At 43.1% G+C, this 20,942-nt stretch overlaps 1 protein-coding gene across 1 annotated transcript; it reads right to left on the bottom strand.

The window, feature by feature from the left end:
• Positions 1–1,226: 1,226 nt before the first annotated feature.
• LOC311005738 (aspartate aminotransferase, cytoplasmic-like) lies at positions 1,227–19,933 on the bottom strand. The gene is made up of 9 exons (XM_083998283.1): positions 19,674–19,933; positions 16,731–16,912; positions 9,144–9,267; positions 7,956–8,068; positions 5,609–5,713; positions 5,301–5,451; positions 5,037–5,202; positions 3,967–4,109; positions 1,227–2,495 (listed from the first exon to the last, which is right to left on the bottom strand). Exons 1-9 carry the CDS (start codon positions 19,780–19,782, stop codon positions 2,356–2,358), a joined length of 1,233 nt encoding a protein of 410 aa, XP_083854409.1. The 5' UTR covers positions 19,783–19,933; the 3' UTR covers positions 1,227–2,355.
• Positions 19,934–20,942: the final 1,009 nt, after the last annotated feature.

The following is a 20,942-nucleotide window of genomic DNA, read 5'->3' as shown; positions in this document are numbered from 1 at the left end:
CATGTCGGGGCCTAAGGTTGTGTGTTGCCTCCCTTCGCCGGGTCGTAACACAGGGTGGTGAGCCCTGGGTGAACCCCGGTCTCCGTGTGTCTTTCTGGCTTCTATAATTTTAGTTGTAGTGTAGTTACAACTGCACTTATAGAAAATGTAAAGTAATGAATGAATATTGACTAAGATTTAATTTTGTTTGCTTGGATAGCCCACAGGCAAATATAGATGCAGATATCTTAGGGAATAAATACAACTTGTATATAATATTAGGACAATGGTGCTGAATAAATAATAATTAATTACCTACATTTGAAGTAAATTAAAGTAAAACAAGTGCAGCCAATTTGCTGGAGCTGAATTAATAGTAGCCTTATCTATATTTTATTTTTATTTAATGGGGAGTTATTTCAAACATAAACATGTTTACATGCCCAACATTTAAGACTGTATGATTGTTTGTTTACACATTTAGTTTGATTTGATTTGTTCTGATTTTATTTTTAGTTAGACCAACAGTGCAATATGTTTAAAGGGGGGATGAGTGGAAGCACTGGGTGTCAGATGTGACTGTTGAAAATTTTCAGTTATGAGAGCCCCTTAGCAGAATTTTGCCTAGGGCCCCATGGAGGTCTGAACCAGCTCTGAGAGAGAGCACATCTCTCCCACTTTAGCTTCTCTCCACTGGCTTCCTGTAGGATTTAGAATATACTTAAAATCCTTCTGCTGACTTATAAGGGTCTTACAGGGACAGTTCTTGGCAAATTGGCCCCTTGCTATAATCCCTATAGTCATAGCAGTAGGTTCGTTACCTTTAATTGTCGGTGCAAGCTATTTTTAGATCGGCAGAGCAGAGCCGTGAGCTGCTCAGAGCTACGCTGCGGAGGCTAAAGGGATGTCTTGGTTTCCCTCATAACTCAACAAATACACAATCCAACAACTCCACAACGCTCTGGTGGACAAGTTTCCACTTATGCTATGGACAAGTTTTTTTCTGATTCTGATTCTAAATAATGTGACAAATTATGTAAACATTTGTTAAGAAACATGGTGTTGCATTGCAAAAGTGGATTTCCCTTTATTTCACATTTGAGCCCAGAGATATTTTCCTGTATATAGATTTTTATGAAAAAATACCAGCGGTTACCCCCACTTGACATTAGAGTTGTATCACGTCATTGACCCAGAAACTGTGCATTGGACAAAAAAAAAAAGAAAAATAAGTCAGCAGAGACCAGTTTGTTCCTGTGGTTTATAATTTATTCCAGTATGAACACATACTGCCGAGTGCCATTGCAAACAACAACAACAACACACATCATCATCATCATCTTCATCATAATGGGAGCGTGTCGGAGCTGTGAGGTCTGATCAGAGAGGCTCGTTACTACGCCGACGGCGGCGACGAAGTCACTTTACATTGGCTGCCTGTGACACAGTAAGGACACCGAGGGGCGGAGAGAGAGGAACGACAGCAGAGGTGAGGTTTGTTCACGGTTCGTTGGCACAAAGTCGCTGCGTGAACTTGGACTGACAGGACGAACTACGACGTAGCTGCACAGATCGGACAAGGCAAAAAAAACAAAAACAACATGGAGGCACATCATGCATTCACATACAATCAGCTTCAAAATGAGAACCGTTAATTAATCTTCCATCATAAATCAGTCGGGTTGAGTTGATTGTGCCGATTCCACTGAACCGTAAAAAATCATTTCTATTGCTGCTTCATTTGTATTTCAGTAACAGTTAATTATTTTTAATGTGCTGAGGTGAAGCTGGAGCTCAGTGCTTGAGCAGGAAATGGTCCGACCTCAAACCGTGATCACGTCTATTTACATTAACGGACCTGTGCTGCCGTTTGTTCACTACCACGGATACAACACAGCGAAGCGTTTCAAGTGCTTTAAGTTATTGTGGAAGCACAATAATAATAATAATAATAATAATAGTGATAGTGATAATGTGACTGGCCGATGTTCTGCTGCCCAGCATGAGATCAACACACAACTAGAGCGAAAAAGACACGATGTGGAAAACAAAAAGGCGCCGACGTAGGAAAAAAAAAAGAAAAAAAACCTGGATGAAAAGACGTTTTTAGCTTTTTATCTTGAAACCTGACGTTCAAGTGTTTCCCTAAAGTCATTGCACCTCCCACAGATTTTTGCGTGAGCACAGAAACGCGTCCGACCTCCCATTGGTTCAACTGCAAGAAAACGGCTGCAGTTTATCCAATCAGAGGAGAGGACAAGCAAAAGAGGAGGTGGGGGGTTGAGGGGTTGAGGGAGGGGGGGGTACAGACATGATGAGACTTCCTGTGGCGCACAGGAGGCAGGAAGTGGGCGGAGTCAGCGGGAGGCGGGGCCTTTACTGGACCTTGGTGACGGTATCGTGGATGGACTGAGCGACGTAGTCGATGTTCTTGGAGGTGAGGCCGCACATGTTGATGCGGCCGCTCGCCATCAGGTACACGTGCTTCTCTTTGATCATGAACTCCACCTGTTTGGCTGCAACACAACAACGACGAAAACGACACATGACGTCAAACAGAGGAGAAGAAAAAATGCAAGACTTCTGATTGGATAAAACTAAAGGTCGACGGACTTTGTTCTAAAATATTTAACTGTTTTCATCTGAACAAACTGAGCAGGAAGATGAGACTGAACTTTACTTCATCAGTTTTAACTTATGGATAAAAACTCTTAAGACGATAGATCATTCTCATTTGGAACTATACTATCAACAGTAAAGGATTCATTAAAGAGGAACTAAACCCCTAAACCACTTTTTTCTGCTGAAAACAAATATATTTGGGTATAAGGTAGTGTTGTAGGTTGATTCTGGTCCAATTCTTGACATTTTAGTCAAAATATTTCAATTTGGTGTATTTTGTAGTAAAAATGTAGAGTGACTGCCCTCTATGGGTTGAAACACGGCTATTACAATCGAATTTTTCTATTGGCTGAGATGGAGGCAGATGACGTTTTGGAGGCAGCTTTCGTCACCGGCCACCAGCTCCCCGACCAATCAGCACCGGCTGCTGCCTGCCGCTAACGGTTGCTAGGCAGTCTAGCTGCTCTGCTGCAGCTAACGGCTGCTAACAGCTGCCTGAACGGGAATCGTTAGTGCGGCCGGCGCTAACGAGCCGATAACGAGCCGTTAACGAGCTAACGAGCCGGCGGATCAGCTGTAGATGCACTGTGTCAGGGCTCCTTGTAGTGTCCGCGCTACTAGTGCTGTTAGAGTCGCTCGTTAGTAGCTCGTTAGCGCTAGCAGAAGTGTCGATGTGTGTTTATTACTTTTTTTTTTCTCTTTTGTGTGATTTCGCGGGTGTGAATGGGGCGCAGGGGGGAGGGGGGATCGGAGAGTGCTCCTGAGTCCCGCCCATAATCAAGGCATTTTTTGAATTTCAAGCTTAGAGCACGTCATCCAAAACTGAGGGGTTTAGTTCCCCTTTAACTTTCAGGATTAACTGAGCTCCTGTTTTTGTAGTCATTGTCGTCATTTCTAGATCTTTTAGTTTTGTATTATTTTTATTATCAGCACATAAATCACATGAAGATCAATCTCCCAAAACCCTGACAGACACTTCCAGGAAGAGAAAAAAACAAAGAAAGTCAAAGCAAAACAAAGAAAAAAGTCACTTATTTTCTTATTTTTTAACAGTTTCTTCAGGTAATTAATAATTTCTTGGTCTTTAAGGTGGTTTTCAATAAAAAACAAACAGGACTGGGGCTAAAAACATGATCAGACTGTATCATACATTATTTAAATTCAAGGTTTAGTTTATCCAGAATTACATGGGTGTGGGTTTACATAGAATATCTGAGATCTGAGATAATGTGCATAAAACAGTAGAATGTGTGTGTGTGTGTGTGTGTGTGTGTGTGTGTGTGTGTGTGTGTGTGTGTGTGTGTGTGTGTGTGTGTGTGTGTGTGTGTGTGTGTGTGTGTGTGTGTGTGTGTGTTGAGAACTCACGGTTGAGGCCGGTGAAGCTGAACATGCCGATCTGCTGGGTGATGTGGTCCCAGGTTCCCGGGGTTCCCAGAGCCTGCAGCTTGGCCTTCAGCTGATCCCTCATCAGCAGCACCCGGTCCGCCATGGTCTTCACGTTGCCCTTCCTGCAGACATGATGAGTTAACTACCGCTCGTTCTGAATGTCTCCAATGCTAACTGGCTCCAACAACTAAAGGACAATGCCAGGCAAATTCTACCTGGGGCTCTAGTTTCCTAACAATTTAGCTCTTAACAGAATGCATGTGCAGATTTTCTCTTCATCTCCTGTTCTGCAGTGATCTGAACACGTCAACTTTACTTATTCGGCTTTCTTTAAGTGAACCAACCCCTTGGTGTATGTTTGAATAGCCATCGCAGTTTTGTGGGATGTAAACAGCCTAAACAGCCTAAGATCCATCCGCTCCCATTATACGCTGCTATGGCGATGCGGCGACAGACAGAACTACTGCTTAAATATTAGGAAACTAGAGCCGTAAGTTGAATTTGCCTGGAATCGTCCTTTAAAGCTTACTTGCTCTCATGCTAACAGGCTGGAGCGCTAACTTTCCTCAATGCTAACTAGCTCTAACGCTAACAGCAGTTAATGCTAACTAGCTCTAACACTAACAGCGGTTAATGCTAACTAGCTCTAACACTAACAGCTGTTAATGCTAACTAGCGCTAACGCTAACAGCGGTTAATGCTAACTAGCTCTAACACTAACAGCGGTTAATGCTGACTAGCTCTAACGCTAACAGCGGTTAATGCTGACTAGCTCTAACGCTAACAGCTGTTAATGCTAACTCGCTCTAACACAAACAGCGGTTAATGCTAACTAGATCTAACGCTAACAGCGGTTAACGCTAACTAGCTCCAACGCTAACAGCGGTTAATGCTAACTCGCTCTAACACTAACAGCGGTTAATGCTAACTAGCTCTAACACTAACAGCGGTTAATGCTAAGTAGCTCTAACACTAACAGCGGTTAATGCTGACTAGCTCTAACGCTAACAGCGGTTAATGCTAACTGTCAGAGGTCAGAGGTCGGGTACCATTCGGCGAACAGCTCCGGGCAGTTGAGCGTCTTGCTGACGATGCGAGCGCCCTGGGAGGGGGGGTTGGACCAGGTCGTCCTGACGATCTTCTCCATCTGAGACAGGATGCGGGTCAGATTCTCGTTGTCCTTGGCAACCACCGTCAGGTTCCCCACTCTCTCATCTGTAGGGGAGGGGAGGGAGTTACACGACTGAGGTTTCCAGGGCAACACGGTCTCTCGTGTGCGTGTGTGTGTGTGTGTGTGCGTCAGGTGAACTCACTGTAGAGGCCGAAGTTCTTGGAGAAGGACTGAGCCACGAAGAGCTCGAAGCCCTCGGAGACAAAGTAGCGGATGGCCCAGGCGTCTTTGTCCAGGCTGCCGGAGGCGAAGCCCTGGTAGGCCGAGTCGAAGAAGACAAACAGGTTCCTCCTCTGGAGAAAGAAAGAAAGAAAGAAAGAAAGAAAGAAAGAAAGAAAGAAAGAAAGAAAGAAAGAAAGAAAGAAAGAAAGAAAGAAAGACAGAGTTAGGTTAAAAACACTGAGAAGAGAGAAGCCACCCAACGAGTCTGAATGAGACGCTCCTTCTTACCTTCATGACCTCTGAGATCTTCTTCCACTCGTCCTGGGTCGGGTCGGTGCCGGTCGGGTTGTGGGCGCAGGCGTGGAGGACGAAGATGGAGTGTTCTGGAGCTTTCTGTTGACGGAGGAGGAGGAAGAGGAAGAAGAGGAGGAGGAGGAGGAGGAGTCAGTATCATTATTCAGTATGAAAACAAACAACCAAGTGTTCCTGGTTCCTTCTTCTGTTCGCCATCTCTCTTTATTGTTTATTTTCCCCTTCTCTCATCTCGGACTGTTGATTCCTCACATGTTGTTATTGCAGGGTTTCCCGCAGCGCTTTCCTGTTAAGGCGGCCGCCTTAACAACAAAGAGCTGCCGCCTAAACTAACGTCTTAAAAAAATAAAAATGTAGCGATATTCACAGCACACACACACGACGGTGACATTAACGCGCGCCGCCACGTCTGCTCATAGCGCAGCAACAATGCAGCAGCGTCAGGCCGTCACTGAAACGCTCCGTGGAACCGAGACATGACACGGCGCGCCCGGTGTAAAAGTTCTCAGAATCAGCCCCGGTGACCGCGGCGCTGACGATTGGGGTGAGTCGCGAGCGTCATATGTCTTGGTAGAGCAGAGCACGGCCGCTGCAGCGACCCTCCGACAGTCCCATCGCTGCGTGTCAATCCCCCCTCTCACTTGCTCTCCGCGTCCCCGTCTCTCTCCAGCTGCCCTTTCAAAATAAATGCATAAAAAGCCAGAGAAAAAAACAAAGTAGGGGAAACACTGCTTTGTTTTCTCTGTCATTTTATGGTTTAGTAATTCTTTCATTGGTGTAGTAGCAGCGTTCAGTTACCACGAGCGTAGTTGTGACCTGTTGTGACACATGGCACCAGGGCCGTTGCTAGGAATCCTGGGCCCCCTGAAAGTATACTAAAGTGGGCCCCTGCCCCCTGACTTTTCCACTTTTACGTATCTATTATCATTTCTTATTTAGCCTACTTTGTTTTGATGCTAATGCAGCATTACTATGAGTATCAGTCAGGGTCTTATGCAGAATAATTCAGTCATACAAAGATTAGACTACTGGGGTTTTTGTGGGCCCTACTGGGCGCTGGGCCCCTATAATGATCATCACCTTTCTCCCCTATACAACGGCCCTGTATGGCACTACAGGACCAGTTAAATATAAAACACAATTTTATACAATATACTGTATATAGGTAGGGGGTCCCCGCTCCATCTCTCCATCAGTTTGGGGGTCCTTGGCCTGGAAAACGTTGAAGACCCCTGCTCTACACACCACAGAGAAGCGCACATGCATAACAGCAGCGCACATGGTGAGAGCGAAACTTAATACGGCGCACCGACCCCCCCCCCCCCCCCCCCCCCCCCCCCCCCCCCCCCCCCCCCCCCCCCCCGCCAACAGGACAGACACCACCTTAACTAACACATTTTCTGGGGGAAACACTGTATTGTATAGATCCAACTCCTCACCTGCGCTTACGGTCCAGAGTTATTGATCAGTTACATCAGTTATGTGTAACGTCACGTGAGCAGCAGAGGTCAGAAGTCACAGGACCAAGAGATCACAGGAACATTTCACAGTCACACTCAGTCTGTTGTTACGTTCACTTTGTTTTTTGTTAAAGCTAAAGACGAGCTGAGAGTCGTGTGACTTCACAGCAGCTGTTCCATGAAGAGTCCGACTTCACATCTCGTTACTGTTGCTTTCTCCTGCACTGTTTCTCTTTTGTATTAACCTTTTTTTCTTTTTTTTTAAAACCTATTACGCAACTGAACTCTCTTGAAATAGTTTTCACTCATCTTCTCTTACCTTGTCCTAATTTTTTTTTGTTTCAACCCCCCATCCCCCACCTCAATGTCTTTTCATCTGTTTTTACTTTAAACACTTTGTGTTATGCTATTTAAATTAATAATAACACATTTGAGGCTAAAAACACAGGTGCATCTTAATAAATTAGAATATCATGGAAAAGTCAACTTCCAGTAGTTCGAGTCAAACAGCCCAAACCAAGTACTGAGTGTATATAGATGGACACACTTTTCCATATTAAAATTTAATTGGTCTTTTGTTATATTGTTTAAAAAAAAAATCCATTAAATGTGAAGCCATAATCATTACAATTGAAAGAAATGAAATAAATAAAGACATGAAATGTTTCATTCTGTGTGTAATGGATCTATATAATGTATTAGTTTCACTTTCTGAATTGAATTACTGACATCAATACACTTTTCCATGACATTGTAATTGATTGAGATGCAGCTGTACGTTGACAGGAGGCAGCACCAGGTGGTAGTTTCACCACCCTGACGTTAAAACAACGCTGAGCTCTGCAGCTCCGCTCAGTCCTCACCTCCAGGTCGTCCAGGAGACCGGCCAGGTCCAGGCCTCTATTAGCAGCATCCCAGTAGTGGTACGGCCGGATGTCCTTGAAGCCAGCGTCGGCAAACACAGCGTTGTGGTTCTCTGGGAGGAAGAGGAAGAGGAAGGAGAGCAGACGTTTAAAACCTCAAACACACCACATGATTGTCTTGAGAACTCTCAGAACCACAAATAGTCCATGAAAAACCTTCTTTTAGTACCAACACACACAATTATTTAACAAGACATGCAGCTGATGGATGTTTTATTTTATGTTAATGTATATTAAACAACTAAATAGTATATATATTCTTTTAAAAAAGCTCTAACAGAACATTACTTAAAAAAGAACTTATATTATTAGGATGTTGTTTTTGGTATAAGAATATGGGTTATTGTGTAATCAATTATCAATAGATGGGTATTATATTAGTAGAAAAACCTAGTTGGAGCCGCCTTGTCTTGTTAATCTATTGTTGTGTCAGTCTTGGTATTGTTGAAAATGTATGTAATGTTGTTAGTGTATATACTGCTTCATATCTGTCTATATGGTTTATATTGTTTCATGTCTATGTCTGTATTGTCCAGAGTGAATGTTTATTCTTTTATTGTCTCAGTGCAGCATATGCTAATGGAGATCCTAAAGAGATAGTTCAACATTTTGGCAAATTGGCCCATTGCCATAATCCCTGTAGTCCCTTCCCTTTATTGTCGGTGCAAGCTATTTTTTGAACGGCGGAGCAGAGCCGCGAGCTGCTCAGAGCTACGCTACGGAGGCTAATGGGATTTCTCGGTTTCCCTCATCAAACTCATCAAATACACAATCCAACAACTCCACAACGCTCTGGTGGACAAGTTGTGACCTGCACATTCACCACGCTATGAGATAATAACACAACATTACCAGACAGAGTTGTTTTAGAGGGAAATACAGAGACTGCTTGATGAAAAACTGTCCCTGAAGGCAACGTGCATCAGCGGTTTTGCATAAATTTACCTCTAAAACAACTCTGTCTGGTAACGTTCTGTTATTATCGTTCTAAAAACAGCTTGCACTGACAATTAAAGGTAACGAACCTACTGCTATGACTATAGGGATTATGGCAATGGGCCAATTTGCCAAAATGTTGAACTATCTCTTTAATAAACATAAACACCGGTGGTTGTTGTTGTTACCGACCCCAGGTGGGGGCTGAGACGTAGACGGGCGTGGCCGTGTTGTTGGTGCCGTTGTACCAGCGCCGCAGGAACTCGGCTCCGATCCTCAGAGCGCCGGTGCCGCCCAGAGCCTGGACCCCTCCCACCTGAGAGGACGGAGACAAGAACCGGGTCAGAGCCAGGAGAGACCAGCAGCAAGCGTTATGTGGTGATTTAATATGAATTATTCTTTAGTTTAGCTGCCTCTTATTTGTAAATAATTGATGTCAATAACCAATTAAATTAGTATTTTAGCTGAGATCATATAATATAATATTTTGGTTTTGATTTTGTCTGTATTTTCTTGTTTGTTACAAATTTTAAAAATTACCTTTTCATTCCAAATAATGTTTATAATCTATGAAATGTGATAAAACCAGGTTAGATATCTATTTATTGATTCATTAATACATTACTGACACGTGACATGTAACAGGAAGTGCTTCAGGTGTAGACAGGTACAGTACAACTCTGTGCTTTAAAGAAACTGGTTTTTGCAATTCAGCTTCATTCCTGAGCTGGTTTCCAGTTCAACATCGTGTTCTGCACTTTCATCAATTTCCTGATAAAAACGAGACGATTCCTGAATAAAAACTAATGCACGACATAAAAAACGCTGACGAAATGTATTGACGCTTTCATCAATGGGTAAAAACGAGACGAAATCCAAGCAGAACGGATTTCGTTTTGTCAAAACGAGAAAGGGAGAAAGGGACAAAAGGACGAGAAACAACCATCACAGAATCTCAGCACAGGAACTCTCTCTTGTACTTCTGTCATGACACAAAACTGTCAACGTGTGGAGGAAAGAGAAAGAAAAACATTCAACATAAATTAAAACGGGATTCTTTGTGAATCATGTGGCGTCAGTTTCAAGTTGGACTTTGTATCCGAATCAACTAAAACTAAGAAAAAAAAGGATGTGAACTAAAACAAATCTGCATTGTGGTCGAAGATCTACGACTAAAACTGAATCAAACTTCGCTGTCACAGCTCAAACTAACGACTCGTCCTCCATCATCTAGTCCAGTGGTTCTCAGTGCTTTTTCTTAAAATTTTACCACTTTTTCTAGAATTTTTTGGGAGAAATCCAATTATTTCTAGAATTGTTTTTGAGAAATTTTACCACTTTTTTTCTAGAATTTTTAAACATTTTTTGAGAATTTTTGGGTTTTTTTTGAGAAATTTTTACCATTTTTTTCTAGATTTTTTTGAAGAACTCTTTTTTTTTTTTGAGAAATTGTCCCACTGTTCTAGAATATTTTTAACACTTTATTTTTTTTTTTTTGAAAAATATTTTTATTGCATTTTTTTTTTTTTTAACACAAAACACACAGAACTGCTCAGACATGACAGAAAAGAGGGGGGGGGGAAGCAGGGTACAGTAAATAGGAAAATGTTATGGAAATAATAAATGACAGTGGGCACATTTTCTGACCAGCCCCCTCCCTATCAATCTCCTGCAGCAAGACAAGGCATTGTCCAGATGACAATCAATACAGAGCATACAAACATAACAAGGTTAGGTGTTTGTTAGAAAGTGATCACTTAGAACAAAGTTATGAAAACAGGCTAGGCTGATTTGGGAAATCCACGAAGCAAGGAGGATGACAGCGTGGGCCCGATATGCTGCAAGTAAGGGTTCCAGACCCTATAGAAAGCATCTATTTTGGAGTGAAGCATACATGTAATGTATTCACTAGGAATGCAGTCCATAACGATGTTGTGCCATGATTTTTTTGTTGGAGCAGCATTCTTGATCCAGATGAGTAGAATGTTCTTTCTTGCAGCAAAAGTCAGTATATTGAAAAGTCTCCTGTGTTTACTGTCAGTGATCTGATCATCCGGGAGACCAAGTATCAGGCACATAGGGTCCATCCGTATTGAGACACCAAAGATAGCAGTCAGTTCCTTTGCAATACTAGACCAGTACATTTGTAACTTCACGCATGACCAGAGGCAGTGAAAGTAATCACCAGTCTCAGAATTGCATTTCCAGCAAAGCGGGGAATTATTAGCATCCATTTTGTTCTTGACAACAGGTGTTATATGCGTGCGATGTACAATTCTGAACTGTATGGATTTAGTGCGATTACACACAGAGATTTTCATGGCCTGAGACCAGACTTCCCGCCAGTCAGCATCATCTATGGCAATGCCGAGATCTTTCTCCCAAGCTTGCTTGGTGGCTTGTGAGCTATGAGGAGAATTAGAGTTTAGGGCTCTGTAAAAAACAGTAATGCATTTCTTCCTAATCTGTAGAGACAGGGCCTTCTCAACACATGAAGTGGTGTTATTAGTCATTAAGGTGGTGTTTTTAATTATGAAATCTCTAATTTGTAAATATCTGTAAAAGTCACCTTGATTAAATAAACCAAATTGTTGTTGCAACTGCTGAAAAGATAGTAAAATCTGGCCATTAAATAGATCACCCATTTTCTTCAGCCCTAGAGTGCTCCATACTTTAAAGCCCCGGTCCTTTCGACCTGGCAGGAAGTCTGGGTTGTCAAGAATGGGAGTGAGAGGAGATGTTAACCGAGTCCGGCTTTCTATAGAGCGAATAGATCTCCAGGCTCTGATAGTACTGAGAGTAATAGGGTTAGAGCAGAGTTTTTTGACAGAGTCAGGATTATTCATAAACAACAGATTAACCAAGGGACACTTTGACTGAGAGGACTCAATATCATGCCAAATTGAGGCAGGATCACAGTTATTCCAGCTTGAAATCACTCGCAGGTGTGAAGCCAGTTGGTAAAATCAAAGATTAGGTACATCTAGCCCTCCATCACAACCTGCCATTTGAAGTTTTGTCATCTTGAGACGGGGCCTCCTCTTGCTCCAAATGAAGGAGCTTAGCCAGCCTTCAAGCACCTTAATAACCTTGTTTGACAATAATATAGGGATCATCTGCAGTGGATACAGCAGTCTGGGCAGGACGTTCATTTTTATGAGAGCCACCCTTCCTAGCCAGGAAAGAGGAAGAGGGGCCCAGCGGTCTAAATCAGCCCTTATAGCATCCAAGAGGGGGGGGAAGTTGGACTTAAACATCTGACCAAAAGTAGGTGTTACATGCACTCCTAAGTAAATGAAACCGGTGGGAGACCAGCGGAACGGAAAGGGCTCAGTCATATCTGGAACACAAGTTAACGATCCTAGGGGCATAGCTTCAGATTTTGCAAAGTTAATTTTATATCCCGAAAAGACGCTGAATGACGAAATGACCTTAATCAGGCAGGGAACAGAAGTTTGGGGTTGCGACAGATGTATCAAAATGTCATCAGCGTATAAGGTAATTTTGTGTTCCCTTTCGCCAACGAAAATACCAGAAATTAAATTGTTTTGCCGTACTGCTTGGGCCAACGGCTCAACAGCAATATCAAATAACAAGGGGCTGAGGGGGTCGCCCTGTCTATTCCCGCGGTGGAGGGGGAAATTGTCGGATCTCAGCCCGTTAGTCAGAACCGCCGCTGTCGGAGTATTATACAGAACCCTAATCCAATTCACAAAATTTTCACCGAGGCCAAATTCTTCCAAAGCATAGAACAGGTACGACCACTCGACCCGGTCGAATGCCTTCTCGGCGTCGAGAGACAGCACGAGGGCAGGGTCCTGACGGTTCTGGGTTAGTTGGATGATGTTAAGGAGCCTCCTCAGATTATCACAGGAGTTCCGGCCCTTGACAAAACCGGTTTGGTCTTCCTTGACAATATGGGGCAGCACCTTTTCTAAACGTGAGGCCAGAATTTTGGAGAGTAGTTTTTGGTCAGAGTTAAGTAGGGCTATTGGCCTGTATGAGGCGCAGCTTTCGGGGCATTTTCCTTTTTTAAGGATGAGAGAAATATTGGCCTCCCTAAGGGACTGAGGTAGGATCCCATTTTCAAACGAATGATTGAGCATAGACAACAGAGGGTCTAAAAGAATATCATTAAACTCCTTATAAAACTCACATCCAAATCCATCTGGCCCTGGGGCCTTACCGGACGGCATAGATTTCAAAGCATGTAGCGCTTCCTCTCTAGTAATTGGGGCATTTAGTTGTAATTTTTGATCATCTGTAGCTTTGGGGAGTCTCAAATCTGCAAAAAACTGACGCATAAGGGTTAGTGCATTGTCAGGCTGTTCAGAACTATAAAGGTTGGAATAAAAAGATGCAAAGTGTTTATTAATGGTTCTAATATCAAACGACCTAACACCATTAGGGTCAGTAATAGAGACTATATTTTGAGAATCTGCCCTCTTTTTGACAAGACTGGCAAGATATTTTCCAGGTTTGTCCCCAAACTCATATAGTTTCTGCCTGGCAAATTTAAGGGACTGCTCAGAGTCCTGAATCAGAAAAGTATTAAATGCAGCACGTGCAGATAACAGTTCCTTGAGTAAATCAGGACTTGGGCTAGATGTGTGATTTTTCTCTAATTCAGCTAGTTGGGATTCAAGAAGTTTACGCTGCTCATTCTTCCTACGTCTTTTGGAAGCGACAAAAGACATAATCAGTCCACGGGAGTATATTTTACATGTCTCCCAGAGGACAGAGGGATTATCTGTGGATGGTGAGTTGATAGAATAGAAGATCTTAAATTCTGAATTAAAGTAAGAAATAAACTTGTCATCTTTGAGGAGATAAGGCTGAAATCTCCAGCGCCGTGACAAAGCCCTGTCCTCAGCGAGAGAGTATACCAAATAAAGAGGGGCATGGTCTGATAACACGATGTTGCCTATGGAACATGATAAAGCAAGAGACATTTTTGATGAGGGGATGAAGATGTAATCAATTCTGGTATAGCTTTTGTGTGGTGCTGAAAAAAAGGTGAACTCTGAATCAGTAGGGTGAAGCTGCCTCCATACATCAGAATATTCAATATCATTACATATATTAGCAAGCACCTTCGCTTGTTTAGAGGGGGGAGAAATAGCGGATGGGAGTTTATCAAGAGAGGGATTAAGGTGACAATTAAAATCTCCTCCCACAAAAGAGTCCCCTGAAGCATGTTCCATAAAAACTGCAAAGGTTTTGGTGAGAAAATCAGGGGAATAGGCTGGGGGACAATATAGATTCATAAATGTTACCTCTTTTCCTGCGAGTATACCTTTAAGAATTACATACCGGCCCTGGCTGTCTTTAATACAGTGAAGAGACCTAAATGCCAGATTTTTACTGATCAAAATGGCTACACCCCTACTGAAAGAAGAATATGAAGTAGCAAAGACCTGCCCCACCCAACTCCTTTGCAATTTAACATTATCCTTGTCCTCCAGGTGAGTCTCCTGAAGGAAGGCAATAGATACATCTTCCTTTTTCAAAAATGATAATACCGCCATCCTCTTGGCAGGTTTTTGGAGGCCACGAATGTTCCAAGAACAGATCTTGATATTATATAAATTAGACATAGCCGTAAGATGCTATTATCAAATACATAGGACAGCTACATTTAGCAGGGACGGAAAACGCCACACTGATAGCCCACATAAAACTTATTGACATGTCATGTTCTGAGCTGAACATATGAACTACACTGAACAAACATAACAGATGTACAACAAAGAAAAACAAACTGAGGGTCTTTCCCCAAATAAACAGGGACTGTTCACCATACAAGCACCTTTCAAACTCACCAAGAGCGAACTGACAGCTGATGAATAGCGTGCCAAGAAAACTAAAAGAGTCCTCCCTCTCCTTGTGGGAGTGATAGAAAAAAGGTGGGAACGTAATATTTACGTTACGAGCAGCCGTGCCACTCGGTTAGAAAATGTTCAGAATGTTCAGGGTGTTCATGACCTACCAGCATCAGTAGAGAAGCTACGGCTGTTACAGAAAGAATGTCCCAGACCAGACAAACGAAGCTCCGTGCTCCGCAACGTCTTATCCGGGCAAGGATTCAATGAAAGCGCGTACCTCCTCCGGCGTGGAAAACCTCTTTTTGGAGCTCCCGTGTGTCACCTGTAGAGTAGCCGGGAACAGCATAGCATACGGCATCCCTCGCTCTCGCAGCCGCTGTTTCACCGCATCGTATGCCTTGCGTCTCTTTATCACCGTCGTGGAGAAATCGCTGTAAAAAGAGACCCTGGCTCCATTGTAGATTAAGCCACCGTCCTGGCTCACCCGTCGCGCCGCTTCCATGGCCCTCTGTTTATCTCTGAAAGCGTGGAATCGTAGCAGCACCGACCTGGGGCTCCTGTTCGGGTCCGGCTTCGGCGCGAGGGTGCGGTGGGCTCTCTCCAGCTTTATGCGGCCTGCTTTTGTGGTCATCTTTAGGACGCGAGGTAGCCATGATTCGAAAAATTCCACCGGCTGCCCAGTCTCCGTATCCTCCGGCAGGCCGACGACTCGAATGTTTAGGCGCCGGCTGTAGTTCTCGGCCATGTCCAAACTCTCCGTGAGGGCGCTGACCTGCTTTTCCAGCTCCACAATCCTCGGCTCTTGTGTCTCGGCGGAGTTTTCAACTGCTAATAGCCTAGCCTCTGCTTCATCTAGCCGCTTGCTAGCGGCCTGGATCCCCGTAGTGTTCTTGTGGATGGTCTCGACCAGGGGACTGAGTTTATCATCAATAACTTTAATAATGTTGCTGGTCATTACGCTCAGAGCTTTAGCAAGGGCAGGGTCAAGCCCATCTGCGGCTTCAAATTCGGCCTGGTCGCCATCTTGTGTGTCGCCGTCGGGCTCGGTCGGGACGTCTTTTTTGTCTTTGTTTCCTCTGGTTCTTCCCATATTGTCAAAAGACTGTGGCCAAAAGTTTTCCAAGGACATAGCCTGTTTTGTTCATTAAAAAAAATGCCGGTTGTTGACAGGATAATGAAAAAATTGGCACCGAGTGGCACGGAGCTCTGTCACAAGCGTCTGCTCAGCTCACCGCCATCACGTGACCCCCCACTTTATTTATTTATTTATTTTTTTTTTTAAAGGTGTACAGAAAAGAAAATTGAATTTGAGCCCACTTTGGGTCATAAAATTAATGTGATAACTCATCTTTCAGACGTTGTAGGCCAGACTTTGTGCAAAATTCTATTTTTGAGTAAATCCGGGATGAAAGTGTGTATTTTTTTTTTCGCATTGGATAATGCAGGCGCACGGATTATACGTCAGCCTGTACACGATTCACCAGCCACTGATATTGGATCCGTCATCCGTCATTCAAACGTCTGAGACACGCACACGGAGCTCGGACTCGCCCCAAGCTTTGAATATCCCGCCCGCTCGATAACGACCAATCAAATTCGTTTTCCTCACTCGGGTAAACTCGTGTTGCAGCTCGTGACAACTCGGCGCGACAAACAGGACAAACGGCCATTTCTGTACACCTTTAAAGAAATCTTACCACTTTTTCCAGAAAATTCTCTACAATATTTACAAATATTCATGCTATTGGCCCAAATTCGAACGTACATTGACTAAAAAAGTAACGTTCTTCAGTCTCAGAACAAATATTTGTGGTGTCCGTGGTTTAATTTGTGTCAATTTAGGGTCCTTGGTGTAAAAAAGGTTTGAGAACCACTGAACTAGTCAACATTCACCCTTTGCACATGCTCCTCCTCCTCCTCCTCCTCCTCCTCCTCCTCCTCCTCCTCGTCTCACCCTGTTCTCCTTGATGGCGGCGCTGTCGTCTCCCAGGGCGACCTTGGAGGAGGCGGAGCGGAACTCGGGCAGGCCGAGGATAGGCAGGTACTCGTGGTTCAGGCTGTCGTCGTCCACGATCAGCCGCTCCACCTTCTTCACCACGGGCAGCACCCAGGGCTGGCACTCGTCGGTACGGTAAGCTGCAGGGACAAAAAGCTGCAGGATGAGCCACTGATGCTTTTTAACTACGAAAATCCATCTAGTTTTTTTTTCTTTTAAGTGTATTTTTGGTCTTTTCGGGCCTTTAATGAATAGAAAAGCTGTAGAGAGACAGGACATGGGGAGACAGAGAAAGGGAACGACATGCAGCAAAGGGACCACGAATTGGGGACTATAGCCTCTGTATGACGTCCAGCCACATCTGGATTTTAATCAAAATGAGCAAAACACAAACCAATAAACATTTATAAACCTTTTTTCTATTGAATATTGATCAACTGACACAAAAACACCTTAACTGAACTCAGACTTGACTTGATCAAACAATAAAACAAAGATAGTGTGTAAGAGAGAGAAACACAGGCCGTAATTATTTCACACACACTCTGAAGGTCACCCTTGGAAACCAGACTAAACTAAGTGTGTGTGTGTGTGTGTGTGTGTGTGTGTGTGTGTGTGTGTGTGTGTGTGTGTGTGTGTGTGTATAGTTGACTCCTTAAGAACTCGTGTCTCCTCTCTGGATCAGGTGTCAGGCCTTCGCCGCCGCAGCTGCAGCAGCACGAGGTCAAAACATCGACAGCTCGTTGGCCTTGTCGGCGCAGTGGCACAGTGGATCGGCTGCTGCAGCGGCGGACCACGTCACAGTAACGTCCTAAAGTCCAGCAGGACAACAGACGGTGACGAGCTGCTGCTGCTCATGTCTACATTATTGATCCTCTCCTATAGATCTATAGGTCTGGACTACGGCAGCTCTGACATTCAGCTGCTCATCATCCTCATTGTTTTCCGGTTCAAACTGGTTTGTTGCTCTCAGGTGTTTTGGCAACGAGCAGCTGCAGAAGCACAGTGAGGGTCTGAGTCACTGAGGCAGAGGAGAGGAAAACAACAGGAAACTGAAGATAAGACTGAGGATCTGTCTATGTGGTGTCAGCAGACAGTCCAGAGGGATCATAAATATTATTGTTACATTTGCAGAAAAAATTAGATCCAAGCAAAATAAATGTAACTCGTTTGTGAGATACAATCTTGCTCACAAATAAGCACTTTCAAATTCACAATGAAGCTCAGTTTGACCTTCTGTGGGTTTGGTTTTCCATGATTATACCCTGAAGTTAAACCACAGTCAGCAGCAGCTCTTCCTCCATTCCTGTGGAAAACATCTTTAAGATGCTAAAGAGCTCTGTTTACTTCCTTAAAGGTGTACAGAAATGGCCGTTTGTCCTGTTTGTCACGCCGAGTTGTCACGAATTTGATTCAATTTCATTCAATTGATCCAATGCAGAAAAAAACTACCCCACTTTCATCCTAGATTTAATCAAAAATAGAATTTTGCACAAAGTTTGGCCTACATCGTCTGATAGATGAGTTATAACACTAATGTTAAGACCCAGAGTGGGCTCAAATACAATTTTCTTTTCTGTACAGCTTTAAATAAAGCATAGTGCTCCTAGCCTTCAAAGCTAACCAGGTAGGTTGTCACCTTAAAGGAGCACATTGATGTGACAGCTCCTCCAGAAGCAGCAGAACCGGTACAGATGCTCAGTAGCTCTGGTTTAGTAGTGAAGGATGCGTTCGAGGACAGGGATTCATAATATTATCGTTACATTTGCAGAAAAAATCTGATCCAGACAAAATAAATGTACGGTAACTCATTTACAAACACATTCAGATTCACAATGAAGCTCAGTTTGACCTTCTGTGGGTTTGGTTTTGCGTGATTATACCCTGATCCATTAGACCATTAGAACAAAGTTAAATAAAACATGTAGTGCTCCTAGCCCTCAAAGCTAACCAGTCAGGTTGTCACCTTGTTATTAACGGTTAAAGGAGCACATTGATGTGACAGCTCCTCCAGAACCAGCAGAACCGGTACAGATGCTCAGTGGCTCTGGTTTAGTAGTGAAGGAATTCAAGGACAGGGAGAGGAGCACGTTAAAAAAAACACATCTGCGGGTGGTTTTTATCTCCATCATAACAACACACAGGGTCACAGACGTCCTACTCTGCTCTCCAACCCAAACATTCACATTTCCTTTTCATTAGCCCCTTCTATGTAGTGTTATAAGAAAAAAACATCAAATTTACTGGTTGCACATGTGTAAGTAAATGATTCATCCCAGCACTTTTACACAAAGAAAGAGTTATTTTAAGAGAAAACTACATATGTATTTCCTGGGATTCATTGATCAAATGATTTTATTTGAATAATAGTCCTTTTATATTATCTTTACTGTTGTTACCTCCTACCTCCCTGATGTGAGGGTCTAAGGTCAGAGGATGTTGTTTTGATGCTAAATCCCTTTGAGACAAACTGTTTAAATTAATAATAATGATAATAATAATATAAATATACAAAAAAATGCTTATTTACATTCTTTGTATTTTAATTACAGGTATGTAACTAAATGATAGTAACTCAAGGACCCCAGGAAGAAGACTAGCTGGATGTTCATGACATCAGCTAATGGCTATGATAAATAAATGAACAAATAAATTAAGCCCATAATGTCACGGACAGAGGCCCTGCTGTCACTCCGGTGTGAGTGGATTGTGACTGTGACATTTACACGAGTGTAGGCAGCTGTCAAAGCGAAGGGAAGCTAATGTGATGCTAGTTAGCTCCGCGGCTAACTAGCTTAAAGCGAAGGTCAAATCAAAGCAACAGCACTAGCATCAACGTTAGCATTAGCATTAGCATTAGCCGTCAGTTAGTGACCGTTAACGTTAGCCGCCGTTCCTTACCTCCGACTCCCAGGTTCACCTTCTGCGCGTGGCTGTCCTCCCTGAAGTCGGCCGTCAGCTTGAACACGGCCACGGGGGGGGCCTGCGGGACGTCGCTGAAGATGGACATGGCTCGGTCGGTCTGTGGTGCTGTAGGCGGAGGAGGAGGAGGAGGAGACGGGAGAAGCTGCTTCCAGAGGCGGGTGGTAGTGCAGAGAGAGAGAGAGTCGGCCGGCGGCGTCACCTTCACCGCTGCTGCTGCTGGTTCAGGACAAACTGAATAGAATATAGGCGTCAATCCGACAGCCAATGGGAAGGCACGTAAAACTGACGTCGGCTGAGAGAGCCAATGAGAGCACGGCAATAAAAAACAATACAATATTTTAGTTTTTATTATAGTTATTTGAATTTATTTATTGGATATAAATGTAGTTTCAGTCGTTCTTTGTATTTTATGTTTTGTTTTTATTTTTTGTTATTTTAATATAGAATTATTATATATTTCCATATCACATTACATGAATTTACATTCTATGTATATTTGATAATAAAGATAGCTTTCCCACTTGTTTAAATAGAGTGAAACGTCAAATGCAAATTTACCTTTGATTATAACTTTAATCCTACTGTACATACTATACTGTGAAATATAGAAGTTCAGAGGGCTTTTATACTGAAATTCCACATCAGATTGGCCTGATTTTTTTCTGGGTGTCATCCTGAGGTCTAGTACTATCTGTCTGAAGTGGAACAGTCTAGTAATAACGTGTAGTTTTTAAGAGATATGAATCTTAATGTAGACAGAATACAGTCAAATGTGAAAGTTCAAAGGCTTTTATTCTGAAATTCCACATCAGATTGGCCTGATTTTTTCTGGGTGTCATCCTGAGGTCTAGTACTATCAGTATGAAGTGGAACGGTTGAGTAATAACGGGTAGTTTAAAAAAAAAAAAAAAAATTAATCCTACTTGTATTATATCATATCGTGCACTACTCGATACTGGAATTTCCTTTGGGATGACTAAAGTATCTCTAAAAAAGGTAAACATTTAATATTTTTTCTAGTAGTAGAGGTGGGAAGGAGGACTGATGAGGTCTGTGCTGTATAAACACTTGTCATGAGCAGTGTGTGAGTAGGAGTAGTCAGAACAGAACAGTTCCTGTGTCCTGACACTAGAGGTCAGTGTCAGATCACCAGCTCACTTCTAACTTTCACTCCACAGTTTACCTCAGGGTCAAATCATCAAAAACATATGATAATGAAATCCTTCATTTATATAATTAAATGTT

Source organism: Trachurus trachurus (assembly GCF_905171665.1).
Source record: "Trachurus trachurus genome assembly, chromosome: 1".
Lineage (NCBI taxonomy): Eukaryota > Metazoa > Chordata > Actinopteri > Carangiformes > Carangidae > Trachurus > Trachurus trachurus.
Note: the sequence above shows the minus strand (reverse complement) of the source record. Positions and strands in the feature narration are given on the sequence as shown.